The sequence below is a fragment of the Arachis hypogaea genome, chromosome 20 (assembly GCF_003086295.3).
Source record: "Arachis hypogaea cultivar Tifrunner chromosome 20, arahy.Tifrunner.gnm2.J5K5, whole genome shotgun sequence".
In the NCBI taxonomy this organism is placed as follows: domain Eukaryota; kingdom Viridiplantae; phylum Streptophyta; class Magnoliopsida; order Fabales; family Fabaceae; genus Arachis; species Arachis hypogaea.
Window position 1 is genome coordinate 139,220,230 of NC_092055.1, and position 20,271 is coordinate 139,240,500.

Sequence of the window (20,271 nt, forward strand, 5' to 3'; positions counted from 1 at the left end):
TTTTTTTATTTTAAACTTCAGCCTAATATCTAAGATTTACAAAAAAAATATAAAATTTGTAAAAAAATAATTAACTTAGGTTACCTTTTTAAATTCAGATCATTCAAATAAAATATAATAAATAAAGAATTCAAATTTAACGAATTTACAAAGTATACAGCACTCCATACTTAACAAGAAACATTTAAAAATGAGCCATGGTTTAGAGATACTATTTCAATTAAGAAGCGCCTCTTCTATACTTAAAATTAAAGTATTCCATATTATGAAAAGAAATTGGACCAACTGATTTAATTTATTGGTTTTGGATTTGATACAAATATACAATGAAATAAACATAGACAAATTGAGAGAAAAGGAAAAGAATGCTTTTATGCATCCAATAAAAAGACAATAACAACAGCCAATAATCATGGTTGGTGGCTTGTTTCATTCTTATCAGCTTTTATATTTTAATAATTTCCTTCACTTCCTTCCAAACCATGCCAACATATATAAGGTAACATTCTCCCCAACACACCATTTGGTCACACTTGAAAAAAACAAACAAATAAAGTCAACATACACATATATAGGAATGAGTTAGAATGAAATGAAATGCTATTGATATAATAAGTTTTAAGTAAAGATTATACCGTACTATTATGTAACTTTTCATTCTTATAATTTTTTTATGAAATTTATTGTTCAATCAGAAGTTTGTGTCTTACATATTTTTTTTATAAAAGTTTATGATAATCTAAGATTATTTTTCACATTTTTTTTAATTTATAAATAAAAATGACTGTAATAAAAACTTCAAAAAATACATGAATATGAATTGTTAGATCATAATTTTATAGATACTTACTTTTACAAAATTTAATACAACTAATCTTTATAATAAATAATTATAATTTAAATTTAATTACTTTGTTGGCCCTTACAATTTTATCATATTTTTAATTAGATTTTTGTAATTTAAAATTTTATAAATGAGTCCTTATATTAGATTAAACCTTTTAATTAAGTTCTTTCTAACTATTTTTGTAAAAGATACAATTTTTCTAAAAATAATCGTCTTTATATTTGATATACAATGAATTATGAAATATTCTAAAAATAAATATTTTAAATTTATTGTATTTTTTATGAAAAATAACAATTAATAATGATTTAATTAAAAAATTAATAAAATTATAAAGACTAACAAAATAATTTTTAATTTTATAATTTAATATATAATTGAACCGATAAAAATTAAATTTTATAAAGAGATATGAATGGTGCAACTTTGCTGAAAATGATATTGGTGTCATTATTTGATCATAACTCATATATAATATTCAATTAAAGTATTGACAAATAAATTATTTCTGGGAAAATATTTTGTCATTTTGTGATACTCTAAACCTTTTAGAGTTTAGGTCTCTCCTCTAACTAAAATCAACCACCTCCTTCTTATTTTGTTAAAGTTTAGAATAGGAATGTAAATCTACTATGTAACTTCGATTTACTTTTTTTCAAAAGTATATAAAAGAATATTTGGACATTAATTTGTTGCAAAATCAATTTTTTAGAAAATAAATTAAAATAGGTTTAATTACTCTGTTAGTCCTTATAGTTTCACAAAATTTTTAATTAGGTCCCTATATTTTTTTTTTTAATTGGGTCCCTGCACCAATTTTTTTTTCAATTAGGTCCTTCTTAGTAATAATTGGCTTCATTATATAGGGATCCAACCAAAAAAAAAAAAATTGGTGCAGGGACTCAAATAAAAGGGAAAAAAAAAGTGTAAGGACTCAATTAAAAAAAAATTTGGTGTAGGGACCTAATTAAAAGAAAAAAAAGTATAGGGACCTAATTGAAAATTTCGCAAAACTATAGAACCAACAGAGTAATTAAACCATTAAAATATGTATGTTACAAGGAACAAAAAATATCCTTGGAAAACTACTTTGCCAGTATTTGCATTATTTTGAGGACCAAATTGATATTTTTCCATTATTAGTTTTTTTTCCAAATATATTTTTGCCTAAATATAATCACAAAACTGAAAATCATTGAGTATTTTGTGTCGGCAATATTCTAAATGCACCGAACCACCACATTTATTCTTGTAAACTCTATAAACATAGATCTCTCTCATGTGCTTTTAATTTGCTTTGCTGTGAAACAATGATGGGGTCACCTCATTGGAGGGATACAAAGGACAAATCATCTTCATGGCTTTCATTTCATAAGTGAAATATTTAGGACAATAATTAGTTGTTTTTTGTAACTATGTTCAAAGTAACTAGATTATATACTCAAATCTTCACTCATTGTTTCACAATAATTAGCATCTGATATAGCATAAAATCATTGGACAAATAATAAGTAACTAATAATCCAACTAAGTACCTAAGCTAGCCAACAATATTTTTTGTTTTTAATGCAGTGTTGTCACTCTATTATTACTCCATAATAATTGCATTTTATATAATACTACAAATTCATGAAAATTAGATAAATAATTGTTAAGAGTTGGAAAAAAATTAAAACTTTGGATAAATTTATTTTTTTATTTTTAACATGCTTATATAAATTTTATAAGATAACCACAATTTCTTCCCCCCCCCCCTCCCCCAAAAAAGCTAAACAAAAATAGTCTCTAATTAAAATCAATTTTAAACTTTAAGTTTTCAAAATATAAAAAAATTAAAAATATTATATATACATAAAAAATAATCACTATATATTTAATTTATTTTTAATTTATATTTTATACTTCAACATATAATCTATACGAATTACTGAGTGGAAGGATGAATCTGATATACATGGTAAAAAAAGTTATGAAATCACTTTCTAAAAGTTTCAGAAACAAATATATCCTTATATTTGTGGCGGTTTCTATTACAACTACTTGCAATGAAATCAGATTTCTTTTTCATTGATAAGGAACATGTAAAAAGTTGAGTCAACTTTATTTTCTGACTTACCAACCAGCATGTTCAAATCCCAAAACAAAAAAAAAGCGGCTAATTTTTTTTTATATGAGATTGATACGTGAGTTATGCTGAGTTATGGAGTATTGGGGAGATATACACGATTGTGACGGTTTTCAATTTTTTGCTTTAGTGAAAAGAAATCGGACCCAGAGTTTTCTGCCAGTACACAAATCGGACCTAAGATTTTCTGCCAGTACACAAATCGGATCCAGGGTTACACAAATCGGACCGAGAATTTTCTGACAATACACAAATTGGACCCAGAATTTACACAAATCGAACCCAGGATTTTCAGTACCTCCTCATACCCTAGTAAAACACCATATACCTTTATAACTCTGCTATATACCAACCCTCCCTCCATATTAAAATTAAAAAGTTCGAAAAAAGCAGTTCATAAAATAATAGTAGCAACAATAATAATAATAATAATAACAAAATATAAAAGAAAAAAAAGAAGTACAAGAGATCTACCTAACATACATATCAACTGATCAAACATCACATGTTTGCTTACTTAAGAAATACATTTAACAATTCTTACTTCTATTTTTATCCTTTCAAGTTTTCACTTCCACATAGAACATGCAAACACTACTTCTAAGTACTAAAGTACCAATGAGTGAAAAAGGAACTCTTAAAGCTTCCACATAGGATTCCAAAACTTCATGTTTTTTTCTGTTTGGATAATTCTTTAACATGTTTTATTCATCAGACTTGGTTGTTCTTGACCAACCACATCAGCCAAGAGAAATTATACTCTCAGATGCATATAAAAAACATGTGCAGCTTCAGGCATAGGGAACATTGTTTATGCAAAACCAAAAGCAAATAAGAAGTCATTGTTTATTGGTTTAGAAAAGAAACAGTTGTCCCTTTTCCAAGAGAAAGATTTAGTTAATGAATTTGGTGGAGTTTCTATTTCTATCCAACAGTTTAAGCTTTAAGAGAGGAAAGTACCAAAAGAGAACTCAAATAAAGGAAGAGAGATATTCTAGAATAAATACTCAAATTAGTTCTCAACAGATTTTATATCAGACATTTTAGTGTTTATAAATTTTGATTCTCTAAAAGTTCTTAAAAATTACTTCCGTCAGACATATTGGTCTTTTTGTCGGGTTGAAATGGACTAATTTATCTTATAATGATATCTTTTTGGAATTTAATACTATGCTTGGACACACCTAAATAAAAAATAAAAAAATTTTCACCGGACACGCTTAGACACATCTAAATACCATCACGTATCAGCGTGTCCAATTTTATTCTTAACATATATTTTTTAAATAAATTTAGATATAGTTTATATTTATTATTTATTAAAACAAAAAATATTTTAAATACTTGATATAATTAAAATAAGATATTAAAAATAATTAAAAAATTAATTTATATTTTAGTATTCAATAAAATATCAAAATACCATTATGATTTATCTAAAAAATACTTTATATTTTATATGTATGCGTGTCCCGTGTCTTATAAGATTTTAAAATTCATGTGTTAGCGTGTCCCCGTATCGGTGTCAATGTCTGTGCATCATAGGTTATGTCTCAATATCCTGTTAAAAAAGAAAAGATGAGTTGAATAAGGGTAATTTTAAAAATAAATGTTATTAAAATTTTTAATGTACATCTTTAAAAATTTCAGTCTTCTTATATTTTTACTTTCTAGAGGGATTAAAATTTTACATTTTGAAACTAAATTTAATTTTAATCTCTAACTAACAAATACAATATTAAATTTCAATCCTCTGCTTTCTATTCCAATTTCTACTTTGAAATACTACGTAATTATCTTATAATAAAATTTTTAAAGACTCATTTATCTGATATGTATGTTAAATAAATGGGAAAACTAAGGTGTCCCATCTAAAATTTAGTAAGGATCAATTTAAGTGTTTATTCTGTATTTTTTTTTTTTAATAAATTGCTTTTATCCCCTGTATATATGTCACGTGAGAATACAATGACATTTTAACAAGACAAGGCATATCATGAATACATGATGGTATTGGAGTATCCATAATTTGGTAGAGTTATGATAAAGTTCAGCTATAAACTCAATTAAAGCATGAAAGCTTGATCTAACCAGAACATTGGAACAAAAAGTACTTTATACATTTTATATATGTTGTCAATTAAAGCTCTTGGTTCAGAATTCATCTCACACAGCCATGAAGTCTAGGATCAATGAAATCCTCAATGGGACAACAAGAAAAACTTCCAAAAGTGTTCTCCTCATACCATTCACTCTGTTACTCATCATTCTCCCTCTCTCTCTCATGAGAAACTCCCATGAATCACCACCTGTGATATCTGCTGTCAGAAGCAGAAGCAGTTTGAATAGCACAACAGAATCAGAATCAGAAGATGGGTGTGACATATTTTCTGGAACATGGGTTCCTTACCCTGAAGGGCCATATTACAACCATGAAACTTGTCCATGGATACTGGATCAGCAGAACTGCATCAAGTTTGGGAGACCTGACACAGATTTCATGCATTGGAGGTGGAAACCAGATCAATGTGAGCTTCCTCTCTTTAATGCAACTCAGTTCTTGAAACTTGTCAAGGGAAAGAAGATGGTCTTTGTTGGTGATTCTGTAGGGAAAAACCAAATGTGGTCTCTTTTGTGCCTCCTAAATCATGTAAGTAAAAAAATTCTGCTTTTTTCTTTTCTTTTTAGGATATTGGAAGTTACATAATTCTTCTAGTTAAGTAACAGAATCATCGACGAAAGATTATGACAAAATCTTTCGTCGGTAATTTTGTTACTTGATTAACACTTAATGAACTAATTTTGCATGATCAAGTTACAAAACATGCTTATGTGATCATGTGATTTTGATCTCTCTTTCAGGTATCTGAAGCTGAAGACCTTTCTGAGAGATATTCATCAAATCCAATGTATTTCAAGAGGTACTATTTCGAAGATTACAATTTCACATTGGCAAATCTATGGTCTCCATACTTTGTGAAAGCCAGGGATGATGATCCTGATCAACACAGTTACAACAACATAATGAGACTCTACTTGGATGAGGCAGATGAAGCTTGGACTAATCAGGTTGCAGATTTTGACATTGTCATTTTCTCAGCAGGGCATTGGTTCTTTAGACCTCTTCTGTTCTTCGAAAATAATAAACTAGTTGGATGCAACCAATGCGATAAGGAGAATGTAACAGATCTTACATACTACTACGGTTACAGGAAGGCATTTCGAACTGCATTCAAAGCAATCACAAATCTTAAAAGGTACTATTTGAATGTTTATCATGATATCACTCCTCCCAAAAGATTAAACTGATAGGGGGAGGCATATGAATAGTTATATCTCTAACAGCTCCTTCATACAAGAACTTTGCGTAAATTTTTGCATAGGTTTTCATTCTGCTTTTGCTTAGTTTATACTGAAGTTTTTTCTTTTTAAGTCGATAAGGATCAAATTCTAAACCTTTAGATAATAGAAGATGTGATATCATATTATGAAACCACTTCTTTTAAAAGCTTAAGCTGGTAGGAGAAGACGTATGAATGGTTATATCTCTAACACGCTCCTTTATGCAAGAATCTCTTTTGGATTTGTATAAATTTTTGCATAGGTTTTCCTTCTGTTTTTGTCTACTTTATACTGAAATTTTTCTTTTGGAGTCAATAAGGATCGAATTCTAAATCTTTAAGTCATATAGAAGCTGTGATATCATATCATAAAACCACTTTTCCTAAAAACTTAAGTTGATAGGAGGAGACATATAAATGGTTATATCTATGACAATGTTAAAAATATACAATATAAGTCAATTTGAATGTCTCTAATTTTTTTTGGCTCAACAGGTACAATGGAATGACATTTTTGAGGACATTCTCTCCATCACACTTTGAGAATGGGGATTGGAACAAAGGAGGAAACTGTAAAAGGACAAAGCCATTCACCAAGGAAGAGATCAAGTTAGATGGTTTCATGCTTGAGACATATCTGACTCAAGTGGATGAATTCAAAGCAGCACAAAAGGAAGCAAGAAAGAAAGGCTTGAAGTTTATGATGCTTGATACAACTGAGATCATGCTGCTAAGGCCTGATGGCCATCCAAACAACTATGGACATTCAAAGGATAAGAACACGACGCTAAACGACTGCGTTCATTGGTGCTTGCCTGGTCCTGTTGACACATGGAATGAGTTATTACAGTATATGATGAACATGGAAAATCAAGATTCCTCTGACTCAATTATACAGAGAATTTTTTAGAACATCTGGTTTACCATGTACTGTTTTTTACTTGTATTTACACAAGGTTTTTTGGAAAGGAAAGTGAAGAGGGATCATAGAATGTATTTATGTACTCTTTATACTTTGAATATAGAATGTATATGAAAAGCAATTTGTGAAAATTAGATTTTTACTTTGGGCGGAGAATAAGTTGATCCACTTGATGTTATGAACCATTTGCTGATCCATTTTCTTTGATCTTCAAATATTGTTCCAAAGGTCTAAATTTAAAGTGCTACATAGGTAAAGTATACTTTTTGTCCCTAACGTTTGTGATATTTTTCAAAAATACTCTTAATGTTTAAATTTATTTAATTTTGCATCTAATGCTTTCGATTCATTCAATTTTGTTCCTAACATTTTACATGGAGTTAACGTCTAGAGATAATTTTGACAAAAATCGCAAATCGTATACTTTACCCTATGCAGAATGTTGGAAACAATAATGAATTTCAGAGTTATAAGATTAACTTATTATAAGATAGAGTTTAAAATTGTCATTGAAACAGAATTTTCTGTCACACCTTCATGGCTCCATCTTTACAAGTTTCAACCTTCTCCTTTTGGAACCCCAAAACCACCATTTTCGGAGGTGCTACCACTACTGCCACGCCGTTACTTTCACCGGGCCACCACCTATGTCTAGGCTGCACAGTTATTAACTTATTATTGTCCCAGTGATCAGGTGTAGGGTACAATGATAGAATGGTAAAAACATTGTGAAATTATTGAGTAGTATTATTGTTGTTGTTGTTGTTTGGATCTTTGATTGGATTAGCTTCAAATTTTCCAGCTCATAATTCCACTCTTTTTTAGTTGATATGACTGAACAATAATGTCCCCTCTTCATTAATGCTGTCATTCAGTATGCTTTAGGAATCCAAAGTTTGAGGTGTTATCATCCTAATAATTCATGAGCTCATTCCACCAAAACAAAGTGTTATGATAACATGAGGTGAAAACATGGCTGAAAGGAACGGTTGAATATGATATGTGCTAAAGGAAAATAGCTTGATTATTCATTAGTAGCATTTGAAAGGAAGTCTTAGAGCAACGGTTGAATTGTTACAGGTTCAAGACTTGTAATTATCAGGTTAAACTGTCTATATTACATTCTTTGAGTGCGGTTCTTCTCCAAATCCTGTATTAAGGCGAGATTCTTGTGCATTCAACTACCTTTTATTCATTCAGTAGCATTTATACATTCTATGGGAACTTTTTTCTTATTGAGAATTCTTTTTCAATAGAAATATAGAATTAGTTGACGATATATACATCACGTAAGATAGTCTACATTACACTCCTTGGATATAACTCTCTTCCAAATTTTATGTAAAGCAGGATACTTGTACACGAGACTATCACTTTGGTTATAAATGAAAAGCATCAGAAAGCTAAAAGGACCCCCCTAAAGCACCATGATCACTACTCAGAACCAAGTCAACCAACAACCGAACCGACAAAAGACAGATTTCATTAATTTTTTTCGGTAGCCGACAAAAGACAGAAATTTCTTCTTCTTTTTTTTTTTTTCCGGTTACGGGTTATTTCCTATGATTTTCTACTTGATTGATTGGTTTTAAATTTTTAACTTTTAAGTCAGTCTGGTACTCTGGTACGTGTTTTGAACACCCTAGCTCCAGCAATAGGAAAGAGACCAAACGCAGATCATCTGTCCCACAAACCCTGTCCTCTCCCTTCAAATCAAAATTTGACATGTGGATGGCTTATTGATTTGAATTTTATTATATTAAAAAAAAAAAAAAAAACTCGATCATCTTCCCCAAAATGATTGACAGGTTGCGTATAAAAAAAATATAATAATAAGCTTAGCATTAAACTAATGAATTCATGAATATGTAAATTTCGATATTGTATGTGCTAATGCTTTCACTACCAATAACTAGTGTTCGTAAGTTGCCTGGAAGGAAGAATATAAGCAAATTTGGACTTTGAAGGAACCTAAAGAATATTATTTGACGGAACAGATAAGGGAGCCTATAGAAACATAAAAAATTATTTAACACAGTTCAGCAAAGATCAACAACCCCTGTTATTTTATTTGAAAGAGAACACAGAACAGTATAATTGATGCATTTAATAACTCGGTGTAGAAAATTTGAAGCATCTATCTTCAATCTCACAAATTCATAAATATCAAGAGATCAAGTATTTTTTACAAAGTCAAAAGACTATGCTGATATTATATCTAAATTAATCTCTGAATATTATGAAATCTTGATTACATTAGCCATTTCAATAAAAATGACAATCACTTGACCTAGTGTTTCTTTTTCAGATGTCATATTTTTGAAACAGTGAAACCAAACTAACTCAATTACCACAGCTATACCATATCATATTGCAGAATTTGAATCCTAGAAAGTGAGTATCCTTGTAATGAGCTCTATTTTCCTATACTCTCATGTCTCATCTTTCAGTTACAACCATAACATAATCTGATCAAAACTTCAAAGAATGAATATAAGTTAAATTCTGCACAACATTTCTTTTTTATAGACAACATATTTGATGAGTACAAAGAAGGGTTCAATCGTGCTGTGTAAAAGTAATAATAACTCTTGTCAAAACGATATCCGGATAAATACAACAATGTGTAAAATAAAAATATAAAGCACAAATGCCGACCTGAGTAGCATAAGCCTTTGCAGGCTTTCAGTTCTGCCAGCAGAATGGTAAGGAAGCCTCTGGCTACCATCGTAATCCGACAAACTATGTCCCTTCTCGGAGTAGCTTTTACTAAAACGATTCCTGGCAGCATTAGCCTCTGAATTGCTGCTCTCGGTTTGTCGCCATAGTCCATTTAATCTTTCCAACTCCATCTCTTTCAGATGAATTTCACCAAGCAGGCCCTCAGCTTGTGCCTGAGGGAAATAGAGGAAGAAAGTTTATTAGACTTTCCTTCAAAAGGTAACCACTTATGAAGAATTCACATGCAAATATCGAAATATTCTTGACCTCTTCTCCAAAGAACAAAATCCAAAATGAAATTTTAACATAGAATTTGGTAGCACCAAATATCTATATCTATATCTCTCATTTCTCCCATGTTTTTCTATTATCTTTTTTTTTTGTTCTTTGTATTTATTTTCTCTTTTTCACAGCTGTCTATCTAGGTGTTCAGTATGTCCACCATTAATTTGTTCAAATAACAAGTCTTTATAGAAACTTCCTTGCACAAACTTATTTGGAAATCTAAAGCTGCCTCCATGTTGAAGCTTTTGTTTTGTACTGCAGTTTTCAATCAGATTAACACTAATGACATGCTCTAGAAGTACAAACCATTCAGTGCTCTGTCACCTAACATGAGCATAAAGTGAGTTGAATTCAGAATTAGTCGCCCATCTCTTTTTACATTTCCCTATGGCAAGATCTCTGTCGAATAGGCCTTCTGGTATCTTTGAAGAATCGTGGGCTTGCCCTATGAACTTACACCAGTTTCTGCTTACTAATTTCAGAGGTTGTGGCTCATGTAAAAGAGCAAAGATTCTATGGCTGTCCGCAGATTTTGCAGAGCTCTGGTGAATTTGGCTGGAGGAATTCAAGGATTTTTAATGGTTCATTTCATACTATTGATTTCATTTGGGATAGGATTATCTTTTCGGCTTCTCTTTGGTGCTCAACACATAGTCTGTTTAACGGGGGCTTCTTTAAATGACATTCAAAGGGATTGACGCGGGTTGGTAAACAACTAAGCTTTTTATGTCATATCCAGTTATCCACACCTTTTGTATCTATGAGAGGACAGATCATCCTCTGTTGTGTATACTCATATTCTAAATAAAAAAAAAAAAAATTGTTTTCTATCAAAAGATTTGGCACATGCAAATAATCAATCAAACAGTTCATAAATGGTAAAATAGTTATAATCTTTTGCCAAACAAACAGTTAAAATATGCTGTTGCATGTTGAACAAAGATTAGGAAGTATAAAGGACCTGTTTAACAGCAAGTTGCTCTATTAGACCGTGAAGCTGCTTATCCAAAGCCTTCTCTCTTTGAGCTGCAGAACAAGAATGCCTTAGATCACAAAATGGTACACCAGCAACATCAAAAGAGTACAAAATTACTGACAGAATAAACATAATAAAACAATAATTACATTTACACCCTAATTAAACAGCATGGATTTCCACATGCATAAGAATAGTATCCAATATTCAGGAACATAAGAGGATTAAATTCTAGCCAGAAATACATAGTTTATATTTTTTTGTCAAACTTTTTTCTAAAAGAATAATTCATGCACAAAGAAGAGTTATACAAGAGCATCAGGAATCCTCCAAAAGCTACAATTTAAGACAATAATGGAAATAAATAAAATGAAACTAATATCAATTATCAACCAAAAAGGGAACCTACTCCCCTTGCAAACCGGAGTGACAAACAATCTTGTTAAAATCCCGCACACAATCAGCTTTTTAAAATCCATACTAGCTATTTTACTGCAAACAGTATTAGTCATTATGTTTGTTCATGCGAAATCAGAAATAAACAGTTTAGCCAAAATGGTTATACTAAGTTTCCAAATTTGTATTCAAACACACAAAGAGGCTTGAAGATAATCCAACTTACAAGAGATCACATATGCTAGTAGTTTTACATTGAACTTCCTATAATATCAACAATGTAAACATTTAAAAGTCTCAAGTAGTTTGTATTTGTACCTTGTAGAACCATGTCCTACTCTGTGTATTTAAGTTTCATTTGCAACAATTCCTTATGATCTATTTTCTCAATGTGTACAACAATATGTACCAGCAAAAGCAAGGAAGCAACACAAAAGAACAAAGGGAGAGAGGAATAACAATAAATTAGTCATTTACATTTAAAACAACAATAACAATATAATACCCGGGGAAGGTTGCTTAAGCGCATTTTCCTGCATTTCAGCCCATTTCTTCTCCAACTCTTGTACAGTAACCTCCATTGAACACTGAATCAAAAGAAAGGTTATTAATTTGGAAGTGATATTCCAATAAATAGTAAGGTGATGGGAATATGAGAAGATTTTTGTGATTAGAAATACAATGAACCAGTTCTTTCTTCTTGTTTTCCAATTTTTCTTGTATAGCTGATTTTGATGCATCTGCATCGTCTGCTTTAGGATTCATCTCTTCCTTCAATCCATCAGATCTCCATGATTTGTTGGCATCAACCGAAGCCTGCACTTGCATATGTTCCAGTTCAGCTTTCAGTGTCTTCTCCATTTCATCCATCTCCTGCAATACAAAGTGGAAGAATAAATGTTATCAAGTGTAAGAGTACAATTCTGAAAACATATGTAATGTAAATAGAACCTCTCTTGATAGTACACCATGGAATCTTGCATACACAAGTCAAGATGGGAAATAAAACAGAGCACACAGGAAAATGCCACAAAACAAAGAGCGTCTCACAAAATATAAAGATGTAATGAGCGTCATCCTTTGATCTGGACAGATTGTCCGCATATCCAACAGATAACTCCTTAAAGATGGAAGGTATGCCTTCCATTATCATCTTTGGAAAACAAACTATGCCACCAATTTGGATAACAATACAATATTTGTGAAAGATGCATTCAACAGTAAACTAAATCATAGTCCTGACCTCTAATTTCATACGTAGTGAATCTGCCTCTTGAATTTTCTCCTTTATTTTATCTTCGCAATTTAATATAGCCTTCTCGTAAGCAGCATTTTCTTCCTTTAATGTCACCTCTCTAAGTTGGGCCTGTTCATAACATAAAAAACTCACAACTCAGCACCATAGGTAATAATAACATATAAGTCAAATATAACTAAGAACAAAACTGGCAGTGATACTTCTCCATTCTCCCGTATAAAACATATTACATCATATTATTTATTGATCTACTGAGAACGGGGATATGAACCAAACAAGACAAAGTCTTTTGGGATTAAATTATCATTATATGTTTCTCAAAAATGTTATTAGAGTTTGATCTAATAGCTCCAGTCTTACAATTTTCCCCCACAAAATTCGGACTCATTCTCCTATATTTAACAATAATAGTTTCCTTTCCAATTTGGATTTATAGCACAACCCGGAAACATTCACAATCCCCTTTTCGGACAGTTGTAGCAGCTAGAACTAATGAATTTCACTCACACAAATGTGCGTAACCATAATCCATAAACAGAACACAGCAATTTGCATTACCAAATTTATTGTTTCAACAATAAGCTCAACCACAAAATAGGTGGAAGACAGATCCAATATAAAAATCAAGTAACCCCCACTATAAACAAGATTCATATCTATTACCAACATAGATAATTCTTCTCCATTTTTAATCCCACTCTCTGAAGTCACCTCAGAGTAAACTCTAGTAGCATGTTGGAGATCCATTGGTAAGCTTAGAGTTTAGAATTGATTTTTGTCAATTTCGATTAACCCTATCACATTTCGAGACATGCGAATTATACATCACTTTATATCATAATCAATTATAAGTTTATAACCAAATCAATTTCACTATACCTAATTCTACTTAGCTACAGTTAATCAGACAAATTAGTCTTCAAAAGCTACGATGTCACCAAACTAAGCCCCTCCAAGATCTAATGCGATAATAGACGAACCAATACACGGATAATTCAAGTGATTAAGCACTTGTTCCCTTCACAGTGTAAAAACAATCGGCGAATGAGGTTGATTAGTTGAGAGTGCAGTAACCTGTTGGCGGGTGGCGGAGTGGGAGTTCAACTGGAGGGCGAGGGCGGCGTTGGAGGCGAGGGAGTGAGCGTGGAGGTGAGGGAGGCTCTGAGATATGTCCTGAGGTGGCAGTCTCTGGCGGAGATCTTGAATCGAACGGCGTAGGGAGGTTGCTTTGTGGTCGAGCTCCTGAACGTACTTGCTCTGCTGTTCCGACAGCACCAAAGGGATCGACTCCTCCTCTCCTCCTGATCCTCCGCCGCCGCCCACCACGTCTGCTGCCCATGCTAGTAACCCCGCCATGGTCTTCTCTGTCACGAGTTTGTTGTGTTCTGTGTGATTCAGAGATGAGATGAGTCTCCGGGATCTCAATTTCGATCGAGAACTCAGAGTGTTGCTAATTACCGTCACCGAAATCAGAGTGATCAGTTACTCCGTAATTATTTTGGTTAATATGACAGTTACGTAATTGAACTAGTGTAAAACCCTTACATTTTAATTTTTGACATTGTAAATTGAAAATAATATTTTATAATCATAAATATTTCAAGTTTAATATAATATTATCATTGTTGTTATATAATAAATGTATTGAATATGCTGTTTTATATTTATTCAAAATAAAATATAAATAAAATTATTTGAAGTCTATAATATTCTTGAACCATAAGGAGAGACCTAAAAAAATAAGAATATATATAACTGTAATAGTAGCATATCAATTTTATAGTAAATTTTATATCAAAAGATTAATAAAAATTTATCAACAACTTATTATTTTATTAACCTCATTAGAAAAGCAATTAGTATATGATGTTATGCTCTATGTTATACACTTCATTTCAAGTCTGAAAGTAGTGTTATTGATAAATTAGTTATATTTACAGTAAATATTTGTGCAAAAGTATAAATCCTAACATGTTATTAAAATGAAAATACTATTTTTCTTATCTAAATATTATTAAAAACTTCTTTGAACACGACATTTGTTGTTAATGATTTTGGATTACCGTCTTCGTCCAGAATTAGAACCTTGAAACCGCTGCGATTCTTAACTCTTGACAAAGCAGCGTAAAGTTGTCCATGGGTGAACACTAATTTTAGCAAGTAAAGCCCTACATGTGATAATGACTGACATTGACTCTTGTTGATGGTCATTGCAAAGCACGCTGTTAATGAAGATTGTTTCCGTTAGAACTTAAATGGCAATCCTAAATTTGAAGAGATCAAGTTCATTCTTGGAATGTGCACTTTGTCATCAATATTTCTACCGATTACTATCGTCGCTCCAATTACATTGTTGTCAATTTCGTTAACTATTAACATTGTCCCGTTGCATAAACCTGAAGTCTGGTCTATGTTTCGCAGTAGCATTACAGCGACTCCTAGCTTCAAAGTCAACTTGTGGTTGGGTAATCCCGAACATTTTATGTCATTTAGGAACTCTGGTGTGAACCACTCTTGTTGTACATCTTCATTCTCATCAACTTGACATTTTGTGTCAGAACTTATATACTCCTTTTCCATCCCTAGGAAGATTGTCAAGATGAAATCGTTTACCTTTTCGACACTTTCAAGCATGGGTGCAAGAATTATCTTACTATGAAAATACCTATAATCTGACATGTTTTGTCACAAATTTGAATATGCAAAGTCTATCAAATGAGAGAGAGGGTCATTAGTAGTTATAATAAGCAGATCATCTGAAATTTCAACTTCTGACTCATCACCAATAGTAGAACCAATATCGCTTTCCTCCGATTCAACATCACTATCAACTTTTCTCCTTCTCCTTCTCCTTCTCCGACCCTTCGACTTGGAACTCCTTCTTCTCTTCCTCCTTGAAATTAAATCGTCAGATTCAGATTCACTCTCATCAGATTCGTTATCGCTATTTGACTTTCGTCTACTGCGCTTGGAACCAGAACTCTTTCTTCTCTTTCTCCTCGAGCGCGAAACGTCGGATTCCAATTCAGACTCCGAAGAACTCTCCGAATTGGATTTAGATTTTGATTTTTCGTAATGTTTGATCTCTTTGTCGCTAGAATCGTTATTATTCTCGCGCCTAGGAGGGTTGGCGTGATGTTCCAGATACAGTGCCTCAGCGACTTCCGCATCTTCTGCCTCTTCAGCCTCCGATACCCTTCGAACGGCAATCCCTTCAGTTCCTCGTCGGACTCGGAATCGAAGCACCGTCGCCAGTCACCATTGCGACGGTCACGGTTGTGAAACAAGCCACCGTTCTGGCGGCCGAAGTTCTTTGGAAGTGCGTCGCCGTTAGGATGTCCTTCGTTGGTGGTGACGCGCTTGGGGCTTCTACGTTCAGACGACTCGGGTTGGTGGCGATCACGGCTGCGGTCTCTACTACGATCATATGAGTCATAGCTGGGGCTTCGGCGGCGGTGACGATAATCGTCGGAGAGGTCGGAATCCAGGGTGGTGCGACGTTCCCGGTCGAAAGGGCGTCGTTCAGATCCACGTAGACAGGGCTTTGGGAGGTTCGGAGAGCCACGTAGGGTCCTACAATCCCAAAGCAAGTGCCAACCCAAGTCAGGCTACTTTTGTCACACGGAGCCCATCTCTCATAGTTACAAAGTCAGTTTTCATTTACGATGGGTACAAATGTCAGTGTTCTGAACTCTGATGGGTGCAAATGGTCATTTATTCAATTATTATCATTATTATGTGAACTTACTCCCTTATTTTTCTATTTAGTTTATTTAAATAGAACTTATTTTTTTAAAAAATTATGTGACTTATTAGTTTAGGAATAAATTTAAATTAAAGTAAATTTAGATTAGTTTTTTCAAAAAATTTAATTTATTAATTTAGAAATATAAGGTAACTACAATAATCAATAATTACATGAACTTATTTAGGACAACATAAGCAGATAACTTAAAATTTAAAAAATAACAACTTAAGTAAAACAATCTAGCGAAGCAAATATCTTAAAATTAAAAAGTAACAATCCAATCAATTAATACTTTATAATTTATAAATACAATTTTAAAAAATTCTAGTAAACAACTTAAGTAAATAATAATTTATAATTTTTAAAATTTTTTGTGACGACAGCTAAACAAATAATTAATTCAACAATATTAAAAATTAAATAGGAAAAATTATTATAAAGGACCATTAGGAAGATTTAATTATTAAAAAGGATCTTTAATTTTAAAATTATTTAAAAAGACTTATTTTTTAATATTTAAAAAAAAGGACTAATTTTTTTTTTGTGAAGAGACAAATATATCCTTATATTATTTTTTCATTTATTTCTTTTTTTTAACATAATTTTTTTCTAATTATCTATGACACTCAAATCCTTATTCTTCATCTATAACTCATAGAGACATTTGTTGTTGCCAATCACAAAACTTAAGACTTGGGAGTACCTATGAGTATACTCCTGGCATGTAAGTTGATTTTCTGGTATATCCTTGCAGAAACATTGCTATTGAGTAATATATTTCTTTCAAACTCGTTTTTAGATTTTAATGTCTCTTCCCTCATTATTGGTTATTTATTGTTTTATATTTTTGCATAGACATGGAATCTGCTGTTCGTCGACAAATTTTTTGTTATTTTCACATTGGAGGTAATATTGAAGTTGTACCAAACCAGCAAATTATTTATCATGGAGGAAAAATCATAGGAGAGCTAATTGAAGAAGGATGCACACATTCAAATTTAATGCATAAGATATGGCTTCGAACCAAGAAAAATATGCAGAATAAACGCATTACCTACACATTCAAGTTTAACCAATCTCAACTCATAGATCTCATTGATACTGATAGTGTTAACCAATTGATCACATTCAATGATGATACAGCTCATGTATATATCATGGAGGTAGAAAAGACTAACCATGATATTGCACCTCATGAGGACAATGACGACAACGTCCATGACAGGTATGTATTCCAACTGGGTTATCTTTTTATAAATTTTCTTATATTAGTGATTAGTGAATTGTTATGAAATTAATTTAATTTTTTTTTATGATTAGTACACTATCAAGTAATTCAACTCAAGGAGACGTCGTTACTAATATTGATGGTCAAAATTCATTGACACCAATTCTATGTACAACCCAACTTGTCCCTACACCTCAGATTATCAATGGCTCTGCTAAGTGGAATGATCTTATAAAGGAAGAAGGACAGATTTTTCAAAATGCAAGTAAGCTGAGGAAAGCATTGTTTGAATATGGTATTGCTCATAAGTTTACATACAAGTTCTTAAAGAACAGTCCGGGTAAAATAATTTGTGTCTGCAAGGTTGAAGGTTGTCCGTGGAAATTGTCGGCTTATGCTATGGGAAAAAATATTTCGTTCCTCGTGGTGAGACATTTTATCAAGAATCATAAGCACTCAGCTCAAGATGTATTGGAGAGTACTCACTCTTTCAGATCTAATTTGGTGTCTTCAATTATTGTCGACAAGTTGAGATTAACTCCTGACAAGTTGCCTAATGACATACGAAATGATATTTTCAAGGAATACGGATTTTCACTAACATATCACCAAGCTTGGGCTGCAAAGGAGAAAGCATTAGCTGAAATTAATGGCGTACCTAAAGATTCATATATGCTAATTCCTTGGATATGTAATCGTTTAGTGAAAACTGATCCACAAACAGTTGCAAAATGGACATGCTCTCCTAGTTATCAATTTGAAAAGCTTTTTGTTGCATATGGGTGTTGTGTGACAGGTTTTCTTCGTGGAGCAAGGCCTATATTATTTATTGATGGTTGCCACTTAAGTGGTCCATACAAGGGAACTCTTCTAGCTGCCTCTACATGCGATGCAAATAATGATTTATTTCCGATTGCGTATGCAATTGTTAGTGCTGAAAATAATGAGAATTGGCTTTGGTTCCTATCTAATTTGAAAGAACTAACTGGGTCAATTCCAGTTACGTTAATATATGATAGGCATCCATCAATTATTGCAGCTGTGGAGCAAGTATATGACAGGGATAGACATGCTTATTGTTATCGACATGTGAAAGAAAATTTTTGTGCAGAAACTAAAAAGTTACAGAGGGGAATACGCGGTGAAGTAAAAGAAGATGCAAAAAAACTACTAGACGCAGTTTGTTATACCCATTTTGGCACAGAATTTACAGAAGCTGTGGAACAACTTCGTGCATTTTCACCAGAACTTGCAAATTGGTTAGAGACTAAAGGAGATATTAACAAATGGGCAAAGTCTCAATTCCCTCATCGACGATGGGACCTCATAACTACCAATGTAGCTGAATCATTTAATTCATGGATAAGAAAAGAGAGGACTCATAGTATTTGTGCTTTAATAACAGAGCATAGAGACAAACTTGCAAATCTGTTATATACTGCAAAGTTAGAGATGACTAAATGGAAAAATGAAGTTGGGCCAAAGATTGATAAAATATTGATGGAACATGTAGCTAGAAGTGAGTTTCTTAAAGCAGTGAGATATGGAGATCATAATGTTATGGTTAGAGGGTCAAATGTTGATGTATGTGTGAATCTACTACGCAAAGAATGTACATGTCTTGAATGGCAAATGACTGGAATTCCATGTCCACATGCTTGTGCTGCAATTAAATTATTACATGGCAATATCTACACCTATGTAGAGGAGTGCTATCTGAAAAGTTCACAAGAAAAGATTTATGTGAGCAGTATGATCCCAATTGAAACTCATGACATGCCTGATGTCAACAACCTGACCCTAACAGATTGGGAGAATAATATTTTTCTTATGCCACCTACAACAACTCGTCCTCCGGGAAGACCATGCAAGAAGGGCCGAGAGTCACAATTTCAAGATGTGCATGTTTACAAATGTAGCCGATGTGATCAGAGTGGTCATAATCGTTCTAAATGTAGAAATCCTAATCCAGAAAAAATATGAATTTTTTTAGGTAGTTCTAACTTTATAGATTGTCACATTTAGAATTGCAATATTGGTTTTTCTTAAGTTATGCATATTAGGTGATTCTGCCGAGTTTCTTAATTGTATCTGCACTTAAACTTTATAGTTTTACTTTGATTTTTAATTAAATTTGTGTAATCTTACACTTGAATTTTGTAGTTTTACGTTGATTTAATAGCGTTTCTACAAATATGCACTTGAATTATGCAACAGGTTTGGCTTTAGTTCTATTGTGCAATTCTGCATTAAAGTTGCTGCACTTAGTAAATAAAAATTTGTAATTTAATTTTTTCTATGATTTTGCACTAATGTTCTGTAATTTTCTGCACAAACTCTGCAATTTTACACTAAAATTGTGTAACTCTGCTCATAGTTAAACAAAACAATCTTAGAAAAAGAAATACTTTCTATAAAATTTTC

At 32.2% G+C, this 20,271-nt stretch overlaps 3 protein-coding genes across 5 annotated transcripts; 2 read left to right on the forward strand and 1 right to left on the reverse strand.

Annotated features, from left to right (window-relative positions):
• The first annotated feature begins 4,822 nt into the window (after positions 1-4,822).
• Positions 4,823-7,366, forward strand: LOC112783563 (protein trichome birefringence-like 19). Its single transcript, XM_025826557.3, has 3 exons — positions 4,823-5,622; positions 5,835-6,229; positions 6,809-7,366. The coding sequence occupies exons 1-3, from the start codon at positions 5,149-5,151 to the stop codon at positions 7,221-7,223; spliced, it is 1,284 nt and encodes a 427-aa protein (XP_025682342.1). The 5' UTR covers positions 4,823-5,148; the 3' UTR covers positions 7,224-7,366.
• A 1,989-nt stretch (positions 7,367-9,355) lies between these two features.
• Positions 9,356-14,400, reverse strand: LOC112783564 (uncharacterized). 3 transcript variants are annotated; one of them, XM_025826560.3, is made up of 7 exons: positions 13,946-14,400; positions 12,857-12,979; positions 12,301-12,486; positions 12,119-12,200; positions 11,203-11,267; positions 9,894-10,129; positions 9,356-9,703 (listed from the first exon to the last, which is right to left on the reverse strand). In XM_025826560.3, exons 1-7 carry the CDS (start codon positions 14,225-14,227, stop codon positions 9,682-9,684), a joined length of 996 nt encoding a protein of 331 aa, XP_025682345.1. In that variant the 5' UTR covers positions 14,228-14,400; the 3' UTR covers positions 9,356-9,681. The 3 variants fall into 3 exon arrangements, with proteins under 3 accessions (XP_025682345.1, XP_025682343.1, XP_025682344.1); XM_025826558.2 differs by lacking the exon at positions 9,356-9,703 and adding an exon at positions 9,730-9,803; XM_025826559.3 differs by lacking the exon at positions 9,356-9,703 and having other exon boundaries at positions 9,730-10,129.
• Positions 14,401-17,653: 3,253 nt separating this feature from the next.
• Positions 17,654-19,830, forward strand: LOC112786517 (uncharacterized). Its single transcript, XM_025829888.1, has 2 exons — positions 17,654-17,844; positions 17,940-19,830. Exons 1-2 carry the CDS (start codon positions 17,654-17,656, stop codon positions 19,828-19,830), a joined length of 2,082 nt encoding a protein of 693 aa, XP_025685673.1.
• The last annotated feature ends 441 nt before the right edge of the window (positions 19,831-20,271 follow it).